At 37.6% G+C, this 11,334-nt stretch overlaps 1 protein-coding gene across 3 annotated transcripts in view; it reads right to left on the bottom strand.

Moving 5' to 3' along the window:
• Positions 1-5,124: 5,124 nt before the first annotated feature.
• The window catches only part of LOC121378419 (sodium/calcium exchanger 1-like), a 72,241-nt gene continuing 66,031 nt past the window's right edge, over positions 5,125-11,334 (bottom strand). For all 3 annotated transcript variants that reach the window (XM_041506590.1, XM_041506589.1, XM_041506591.1), the window contains 3 exons: positions 10,804-10,982; positions 9,750-10,082; positions 5,125-8,491 (listed from right to left, as the gene is read on the bottom strand). In XM_041506590.1, the coding sequence (XP_041362524.1) occupies positions 8,249-8,491; positions 9,750-10,082; positions 10,804-10,982 (755 nt within the window). In that variant the 3' untranslated portion in view covers positions 5,125-8,248. The remainder of the gene's footprint in view (positions 8,492-9,749; positions 10,083-10,803; positions 10,983-11,334) is intronic.

The following is an 11,334-nucleotide window of genomic DNA, read 5'->3' as shown; positions in this document are numbered from 1 at the left end:
CATGGGTGTCAGCTTAGAGGTGACGTCACGTTACAAAAATAAAAAGAAGAGACTTACAGTATAGTTAGACTAAATTAATAATAAAATTTATAAGACAGGTTGTGCTAGAAAATATTTCTGGCACTCGTCCTTTTGTAGATGGTTTTTCTGACACTCATCTCAAGAAAATCAATCCATGGAGCTCGCTAAAGCTCGCTCCAAAGATTGATTTTCTTGAGACTCGTGTCAGAAAAACCATCTACAAAAGGACTCATGCCAGAAACTATTAATCTAGTGAATTCAGTGAGGTACATACCTGTAAGCATGAGAAGCAGGCGGCTATATGTAGTGATTTCAGTGAGGTGCATACCTGTAAGCATGAGAAGCAGGCGGCTATATCTAGTGAATTCAGTGAGGTGCATACCTGTAAGCATGAGAAGCAGGCGGCTATATGTAGTGAATTCAGTGAGGTGCATACCTGTAAGCATGAGAAGCAGGCGGCTATATGTAGTGAATTCAGTGAGGTGCATACCTGTAAGCATGAGAAGCAGGCGGCTATATCTAGTGAATTCAGTGAGGTACATACCTGTAAGCATGAGAAGCAGGCGGCTATATGTAGTGAATTCAGTGAGGTACATACCTGTAAGCATAAGAAGCAGGCGGCTATATCTAGTGAATTCAGTGAGGTGCATACCTGTAAGCATGAGAAGCAGGCGGCTATATGTAGTGAATTCAGTGAGGTACATACCTGTAAGCATGAGAAGCAGGCGGCTATATCTAGTGAATTCAGTGAGGTACATACCTGTAAGCATGAGAAGCAGGCGGCTATATCTAGTGAATTCAGTGAGGTACATACCTGTAAGCATGAGAAGCAGGCGGCTATATCTAGTGAATTCAGTGAGGTGCATACCTGTAAGCATGAGAAGCAGGCGGCTATATCTAGTGAATTCAGTGAGGTGCATACCTGTAAGCATGAGAAGCAGGCGGCTATATCTAGTGAATTCAGTGAGGTGCATACCTGTAAGCATGAGAAGCAGGCGGCTATATGTAGTGAATTCAGTGAGGTGCATACCTGTAAGCATGAGAAGCAGGCGGCTATATGTAGTGAATTCAGTGAGGTGCATACCTGTAAGCATGAGAAGCAGGCGGCTATATGTAGTAAATTCAGTGAGGTGCATTCCTGTAAGCATGAGAAGCAGGCAGCAGTAGCTCCCCAAAGTCATCTACTGTCACAGGTCTACTAATGAACATTTTTCATTTCAACTTATTTTCGTGCTTATATCCAATTACAGTTCAAGCACATTATCCTGGACACACACCTCAGCTATCTGGGTTGTATGTTCAGGACAGTGGGTTAGTGAGAGAGAAGAGGCCGGTGAACATTAAAAATAGGCAGGTGATATGATTGCACATTTTATGGGAAACACTTTTTCACTTCCATGCCCTATGATCATGGGAACCCATGTCAGTAACTGTTTTCATGTAATAATGGTTACATTATAATCAGTTAGTCCGAAGGGCCATAGAAAGTGTTTGTTTTTTTCTACGTCCGAATATTGTTACATACCCTATATATAGCTGGTATTCAAAACTTGTGGTACCATGTTTCAACCATTTTCCGAGCGAAACAGTGCAAAAAATGGACACACAAACCAAAAATGTATAACCTACTGTACTCACTAAATTCCAATTGAAGTATGTGCATCATTATTAACAAAATAAATCTTCCGACACTATAAAAAGTTTCCCCGCCATTTTAAATTTGCTAAACAGAGAGAAGCAACTCGCCTTGCACATTAAGAAAAGTCAGTGGTGGATCCAGAAAATCCATTGGGGGGGGGGGGGTGCAATGACATGAGGTGGAATTTCAGGGGAAGTTTGGCAGAGGTTTGGAGGGGGATGAAAATTAATATATAATAAAATTATAACTTGCAAAATTTAGGGGCGGGGGCCGGGCCCACGGGGCTCTCCTAGATCTGCCTCTGAAACTAACTTACTTAGATAATCAGTAAGAGATTTTTGGTTCCCTGATTTTGCGAACACATGCTACGGGAAATTATCATACGGGGATACCCCCCATCCCGTTTCCTACGGCAGTTTTGCCTGTTCTGAGCACACTGCTGAAGAGTTGTGGATAATTAGAAATACACTTCAAACTATTTCTAATTAACTTAGTTGGCTGAATTGTTCTTTTGTTATGACTTTGAAATATGTCTACATCAATACCCGTTACGTAAATGAACGCTGCAAAATATGGAGTTGATCTCACCAAAACACTAAGGACTAAACAGATTAACTGATGTGTACACAGATATGTTAGTAAGTTGATCTCATTGAAGACAACTGCAACTTGGGACCGGCCTCGGTGGCGTCGTGGCAGGCCATCGGTCTACAGGCTGGTAGGTACTGGGTTCGGATCCCAGTCGAGGCATGGGATTTTTAATCCAGATACCGACTCCAAACCCTGAGTGAGTGCTCCGCAAGGCTCAATGGGTAGGTGTAAACCACTTGCACCGACCAGTGATCCATAACTGGTTCAACAAAGGCCATGGTTTGTGCTATCCTGCCTGTGGGAAGCGCAAATAAAAGATCCCTTGCTGCCTGTCGTAAAGTAGAGTAGCCTATGTGGCGACAGCGGGTTTCCTCTAAAAACAGTGTCAGAATGACCATATGTTTGACGTCCAATAGCCGATGATAAGATTAAAAATCAATGTGCTCTAGTGGCGTCGTTAAATAAAACAAACAAACAAACTTTACTGCAACTTGGATTGAACAAAAACCTACACGGACGTGTGTTGCTAGTAAAGTAATATTTCAAATGGAGGCCACTCGCATTAATTTCATGTCGCTTTTAGTCTGCCCACCGTCACTCGCATTAATTTAGGGACACGTTAATTTCAAGATCTACAGTATTAAAATACAGTAAAACACAATAAGTTGAAGTTCTCGTGATTGGATATCACAACTCAATGTTGTCAAATGTAAGACTTTTATTAATTTAAAAATAAAAAATATTTTCAACAATTTTTTTATTTAATATGCCATACTTTAAACAATAACGATATACTTGAATTTTCTAAAGTATATGTATGTATGTATTTATAAATGTATGAATATCTATATATTGTATACATTTGACGGGCACATGGGATAAAAATCTGTTTTGAACTCAGATTGTCTCTCATGCCGTTGCCTGGACTCGAACATATGGCACCTAATCGCTCACATTTCCTTGACCACCACGATTACCGCTTGGCCACCGAGGCGTTATAAAAAGAATATTAACCGAGGATATACATGAAGCCTACAAACGTGTATATAAAATTATGTTTGGCCTCATATGTATGTATGTATGTTTGTATGTATTGATGTATGAATATCTATATATTGTATGTATGTCGAGGTTGTATGTATGTATGTGTGAATGTATATAAACTTTTAAATTTTGATTTGTTTAGCGACACCACTAGAGCACATTGATTTATCAATAATCGGCTATTGGATGTCAAACATTTGGTAATTCTGACTTAGGCTTAGAGAGGAAACCCGCTACATGTATCCATTAGTAGCAAGGGATCTTTCATATGCACCATCCCATAGACAGGATAGTACATACCACAGCAATTGATATACCATCCTTGGTATGTATGTATGTATGTATGAATGTATGAATGTACGCATGCATGTACGTATGTATTATATGCATGCAGGTATGTAAATTGCAATTCACCATGCTTTTGCGTTACCGGGGTTGGTTGTCACGTGTTATTGTATGTGACAACCAACCCCCGACACCGTGTGACAACCTGCCCCCTCACGACCCATTCACAATAATTACTGTCCGTCAGACCAATGTACTAGTCTATTGCTTATAAGTTCACTCCATAAGAAGCAGACTTTCATATCTGTCTAACACTGTACTAATCTGAAACAAAATGTACAAATGGTAAAAACTAGAATATAATGATATTAATATTAAAAAAATACATACAGAGCGAAAAAAAAATGTCAAGTTTTGAAATCTCAAAAAAATGCCGTGAATTATTTGTAATTTAAATATGACGGAATACAAACATTTCAAGCCACATACCTGTCTTAGTCCAGTACGCTTACGCCGTTTAATGGAAGAGATATGGCCACTGTGACTACCAACCCGTGTGACAACCAACCCCGGTCTCCCCTACGATTATTTCACTGGGGCTGGCCGCGTACGTTTTGCAAACTCAGTAAAACTAATGCATTTCGATCGTTTAGGCAGACCGCACGCACGCGCCGCATCCAGTAATAGAACAAAAAATGTGCATGACTGCTTGTATTTAATTTATGAATAAATGATTCACAGGGGCGTCAGAAGCAAATTAATATTGGGGATGCCATTTCCTGCATTTAAGATAGGCCTACAACTTTAGTAGGTATCTCATACATATTTTTGTAGCAAAAGTACTGGTAAAAAAGCGTATTTCACCGATGGTCTCACCAGGTGTACCCTTTTCTTTGACATATCTGGAAGTATACAAAATGCCAATACCATTTTACATGTGTGTAAACTGTTTTAGAATGTATTACAAAATAATAAACAGACAACATAGTACAGTCAGTTGTTGCTATTATATGAACCCAGGGTATTGAATCACCTTATAAAGTGATGAAAACATGGGCCAAGTGACATAACTCAATTTAGCTTTTAAATTATAGCTGTCCTCCTACACAGCAATACAAGTTACTAAATGATAGCCTATATCATTTAGTAGCTTGGCCTGGGCGTTGACTCAAATTACATCATCTAATTAAAATGTTATTAACAAGATAATCATTACATTGCACAGGGTGCTTGTAATGTTTACCCAAATCATTTCCCGATCCAGACCTCACACCCAAAAATTAAAGGTGTTTTTTTGGCCAAATATTGGGGCGGCGGTCGCCGCCCCTGCCACCCCAGTTCCGACGCCACTGACTCATTGTTTTGAAACGTTGTAGGCCCTATCTACTGTGTCCCCTCCTCTCATAAATATCTTAATTGTTGAATGGTCCCAAAAGACATAATATTACCGTTTTTTAAAATAAAAATCCACCAAAACAACAACAACAACAGAAAAATAAATAAAATAACATAACATAACATAAAAAAACACACACACCAAAATGTGGAAGTTAATAGACATATTTTTATTAACGATTTTAATGTAAAGATCTTCAAAGAATGCTGAGCTAATCTTAGTGAAATAAAATACAAAAAACGAACATATTGCAATATATCATGATAATTTATGTCAAAAAAGCCATTGTTTAAACTTACATGATGTAGTTAAAGTAAAAAATAAAATAGGGTTTGCGATGACTCAAGCCATATATATATTATACAGCATTATACGTACAAACATTAGACTGCCATTTCGTACAAAATAGACCCAGTACAGACATATACATGTTTTTAATATTTACAAGCAAATTCCCTGAAAACAAATTTATAAAAAGTATACACTTATTTATATAACACGAAAAAAAAATGATAACATCGACAATTTTACTTTTCTTGCGATTATAAAAGTTTGTGAATTTGTTTTAGAAAAAAAACCCCAGAATTCACAAAAGTTATTTTTTCTCCAGTTAGTTAATGAGATGAATTATGCAGTATTATAATGTCCAAACATTGAAAATGAAAATTAAGCTTCGCATCAAATATGAATATAAATAAATGTATTGATCCGTTTTAGAAATGACATCAATTGTAATTGCGAAGATAGCTTTGACATGTATTGTTTTACTGTGTAAATTTACATCGTGGAGACAAACCAAAAATAAACTGTAGCCAATAACTCGAAACATTTCATGTTTATAATTCTCAATGATTTACTGTATAGAAGGAAATTTGGGTTGCTCGACTCTTAAGCATTTTCATTTCACTCAAAACTATGTTTAATGAACAACACGGAACATACATTTAAATCATTTTTGTTTCTCATTGTAACAAGATACAGGTAACTGAAATGATTAACAATGTATTCTCTGTGTATACGAATGCAGGCTGTCCAGCGATCCTACTTTTCTTACTTTCCCCTACTTTTTGGTCTTTTTCCTACTTTTCCTACTTTTTCTTCAAAATACCTAGTTTTCCTACTTTTTTGTTTCAAAATGCCGCGAATTGCTGTTAAAGTGTACATATTCCTTGTGTTATAATAAAGTCAACAGTTATGGGAAGGTGGGTTTTTTTTTTTTTTTTTGGGGGGGGGGGGGGTGAAGCAAGATATATCTTCCAATTTACGGCACCATATAATCTCAACATATTAAATCGACACCCTCAAAGTCAATTTCTGTCTAACCGGAGAAGACTATAGGTTTCATCTTCATCCTTCTGTCTGTCCGTCCGTCTGTCCCACATGTAGTTTTCTGTGTTTTTTCTCAATGCCTTGAGATATTTCAAATAACTGTAACCTGACTGTTACATAAGATTCATGTTATTTTGGATATAACTGAAAATATTTGTACAAACTGAACACAACATAAAACTTTTTCGATTTAACACATTCGTGTTCCCAGTACAGGTATTAGCATGATTAATGTTGCTGCATATTGTTGCAGTCCTACTTTTTCCTTCCATTTTCCTACTTTTTATATATTTTCATTCCTACTTTTGTCCTACTGTTTTTCATAAGGGTGTGCTGGACAGCTGCGAAAGACAAATTCTTTAGAAAACCCCCTCTCACTCTACTACAATATTTTACCTAGAAGATGATTGGATTTTTTAAATTGCAAATTACTGGCATTTAATGAATAGAAATTATAAAGCACTTCCTTCTATTTTTTGAGTGTAAGGACACCGCAGGAAAACCCTAGAGGCATATATAGAGATATATAGTATTGTAACAACTAATCCATACAAAAAAGCCATTAATACAATAAAATGCTAACTTGAAATACGATATACTGAAAACAGATTTCATATTAACATAAATATATCTTATAATACAACTACGTGTTTAATTATATTTTGAAAACATATCCAGTGTGATCCAATATACATATATATGGTTTTGCTTATTAAGACAATACAATTTTATGATTGTCCACTTTATTTTTGTTGATATTTAAAAGTCGTTGATATTCGTTTGAACCTTCACCTATCAATGGCATTTTATTCAATGAATATTGCCCCATTTTATAATAACTTAATAAATACAAATTATGTATTCATCAGTAAGGAACATCATACTGTTTTTATACAACAGACTAACACTATATACAATATGTCACCAATTAGCATGTGACTGTTGATTTTGTATTTTTCATAATGTATCAAACATTCGCACCTGTCTTTGCAAAGAACATTGCAAAAAATTAAATAAATAAAACCAAAAATTTATGTGAACTGGCTACTCAGTTGCGCCATGTACTATTCTCAACGTTCCCCACACTGATAATGTTTGTCCGGTCAAAGGTTTCATGTATTTGTCCTTCGCCCTGGAGTCTGTGCCTAAAATTAGATTACCCTGGTTATCTTATTGATATTCTTCGTATATTAGTGATCGTTCACAGAACAATACACATGTCCAACGAGAGGGTGGGGAGCAGGGTGCTAGTGGTGTTAGCTGAAACTGGCGCTCCCCGACACTGGGTCTATCACGAGATGTAGGATGTTGATGACATCTTTCCACGGCTTTCCAGTTTTTTAAACTAGAACAAGTATTTTAGATGGCCAACGAGGCTGTGTGTGTGAGGCCTACACTGGCTGCCGATGCCTCTCACAATATATAGGTCTAAACAATCAAAATGTTCTCAGTTTTCTATTTTTGAATGGAACATCAAAAGCTTCCTGTGTATACTATTTGCAGACTGAACCAACTGTCTTTTTTTTACTGTATTTTTGGAAGACTACATAGTAGTTTATAGGGCTTACAAGAAGCAAGGATGGGCCATCATCTAACACCAAAACTTTCAACATGATAAGCGGAAGAAAACAAACGGATACGAAAAATGATGAGATGTCCAACCCAAAGAACAACTAGAATTTCGTTTTAAAATAATTGACATATGTCATATGTCTTTTCATGCTGGGTACCATGGCATCGCTATTTTGATATCATTAGCAAATCTGAGTGCTTAATTTGGCATGTCGACAAGCATTACAAACAACTGTTACTATATTTCAGTTTCTATGACATCTGTATGAACAACAATTTTTAGTCTATATTTTACGAGCAGAAAGCCCAGTCGAAGTGATCGTGTAGGTAGGTCGGTGGTGGTGGACAGGTGGCGGCGCGTGTTATCAAGGCTATATCTGGACGTTGATGATCTTCTTGGCTTGCAGCGCCGAGAACAGGATGTACATGACCCACAGCGAGATGAAGAGAGCGGCACACAGGTACTTAGGTATGACGGCACCGCCGAGTTCACCCTTCCCAAACACCCCCAGAAACCGCCGTAGTACGAGAACGAACAAGGCAATGACGGCGGCCAGTGTGTAGAGAACTACACTGAAGCCAAGAGACCCAGGTGGTACTTCGAAGTCTTTACCCTGGAAAGTAAAATAAACATATCTTTTAAAAAAACCTAAAAAAAGAAACATATAAAGACACAAACAGGCTCCCACTGTTGTACATAATTACACTGAAGCCAGGTGGTACTTGACAGTCTTAATAACATATCTTGAAACAAAACAAAAATAGACATACAAAAACCCAGTCTTCCATTGTCATATACGTACTTCAAAGTCTAGAAAATAAAATAGACATATAATATAAACAAACAGCCTCCAGTTATTACTGACATTCGATTAGCTTATTGCATCCAAGAACAAGACCATGTAGTGAATCCTTTTTCACAAATTCATTTGCTTGAAACGAATACTGCTAATATCACGTGATTCTGATATTACAAAAACAATACAATTCTTGGACTTTACTTCACTCTGTACCTTTCCACAGAGTATGTTTACAATTTGTTTCTTAACCATACAACTAGCATTTCATTTCATTTCAACTTATTTTCGTGCTTATATCCAATTAAGGTTCAAGCACACTGTCCTGGGCACACACCTCAGCTATCTGGGCTGTCTGTCCAGGACAGTGGGTTAGTTGTTAGTTGGTTAGTGAGAGAGAAGAGGGTGTAGTGGCCTTACACCTACCCATTGAGCCCTTAAGAACTCGCTCTGGGTTGGAGCCGGTACCGGGCTGGGAACCCTGTACCTACCAGTCTGTAGTCTGATGGCTTAACCACCGCCACCGCCACCGAGGCCGGTCAACTAGCATGTAGTTATGACACTGTGTGTCTGGACTTTAAAGGTTTATAAGCTCGGGTCCAGACTTGAGTAATTTGTCTAGAGGTGCCATAGTTTTGAAGTCTCCTGGCCTGATGCTTATAAAACGTTTAGAGTCTAGACTCGACACTCTAATAGCGTCTGAGACGTGAACGTCATGGCAACGCCATACAAATTGTATGCGTGTGACGTCATTAGAGATTGAGTCTGGACTCTAAAAGTTTTATGAGTACCAGGCCAGGAGACATCAACACTATGGCACCACAAATTACTCACGTCTGGACCCGAGCTTATAAGCTTCATTAGTTGAGTCTAGACATAATATTTATTAACAATGAGTGAAACCTACCAACGATGGCTTCGAAAGTGGGGCCGTCATTACGATCTGATTTCAGTATATCACTTCTAATGATGCGTTATTATTAACTTTCAGTTCTTTATTGACTTTGAGCTCAACAGCTATATAACTATGAAGAAAATCAAACCAAATGCCAGGTTGAGTGCAGTGTGATCTCACCTCTTTAACATTCCAGTAGATAGTGGCAATAAGCCACGACAAGCCGAGTCCCAAGAAGACGTTCACAGAGTTGCTGCCGTTGACGTTGCCCACGCTGCTGTCAGCGTACTTCTCCATTATAGCCGCTGTCTTGCTGGCAAACATGTCTGGCATACTGGTTCCCAGGGCAACCAGCGTGATGGCAGTGATGCTGTCCTCTAGGCCAATCAAACAGCCGAATACTCCAGCAAGGTCACCTATTATTGCCGTCAGGAAACCAATCACAGCAAGTGATATGCAAAATGCTGGCCAGCCTCCCAGGTATTTTGATGGAGGGACAAATGCAAATAGTATCTGCAAACAGAAATATTTCTATACATTATAGCAATCTAAAAATAAAGAATATAATATCTGTAAACAACAATAACAACAGCAATAATGATAATAATAATAATATTTACAATAAAAGAAAAGAAAGAAATCTTTTTTTGTTTATTTACTGGTATTAATATTTACAAACTAATAATACTATCAATTTAATAACTTTTAAAATAGTCATTAAAAGAAAATTCTGACAGAAATAAATGTACAATAGCAAAGTTCAACCTAATCTCTATGTTTAGTTTAGTTTCGTCATCTTGTGTAAGCACATGATTTTTGTCATTCGTAATGTGGTACTTCCATTTTCCTTCTGTAACGATGTACGCTAGTTAATTCAAACAATTAAGATCATCTATATTCGAGATTATAGAAGCCAACCCTTCCTCTCGTTCTGCAATTGAATCCAATTCAAAGTTCCAATAAATCCAGAGAGTATAGTAGAATCTCGTTGGGTCGAACTCGGAAGTGTCGAATTCACTGCAACTTAAGAACCAAAAACTATGTCTTGAGTTACACTTGTTGACAAGAGGTTAGGTCGAACTACCCGACTGATCGAACACTTTCTTGAGCACCGATGGTGTTTTAACCAACGGGATTCAAATGTATTTTAATACATACAGACCGATACGAAAATATGAGTTTTAGTAGAAAGTTAAGTCTTGAAAGTTAAGAGTGTTACATGGATCCAACTTACCTTCCAGAAGAACGTTGCGAAATGAAGGATGTAGTCGAGAAACGTGGCGTTCTGCAAGTCGCCGCCGTTTACATTCATAGCATTACGAAACTGGGTGACGTAGGTGGACTGCTCAAGTTGCAGGGAGTCCAGGTTTGCCTTGGTCAAGCTGAGAATCCGCGACACCAGACCATTGTATTCTGCACAAAAACAAAACAAAAAGAACATTGGAAATTTCATGATGACACAACAATTTATTCTGAAAACAGAACATACAAGATGAGAATTTGTGATACGAAACTAATGTCTTAAAAAAACCCACCCCACATATTCAATATAATAACACAGAGTAAAATTCTCTTTTCGGAAGAGAGAAAAAAAAACAACACACAACAACACCCACGAGAACAAAATATACACATGACCATCTTGCCAACGAAGCACCAGCCACCTATGGATACTTACAACTATCATACACATTGATTGATAATAATGTTGATGTTCTAATTGTTATTCCAAAATTTCCCATCACCAATGATGATGTTGATAACA

Source organism: Gigantopelta aegis, chromosome 8 (assembly GCF_016097555.1).
Source record: "Gigantopelta aegis isolate Gae_Host chromosome 8, Gae_host_genome, whole genome shotgun sequence".
NCBI classification, from domain to species: Eukaryota; Metazoa; Mollusca; class Gastropoda; order Neomphalida; family Peltospiridae; genus Gigantopelta; species Gigantopelta aegis.
This window is presented reverse-complemented; position numbering and strand designations above follow the sequence as displayed.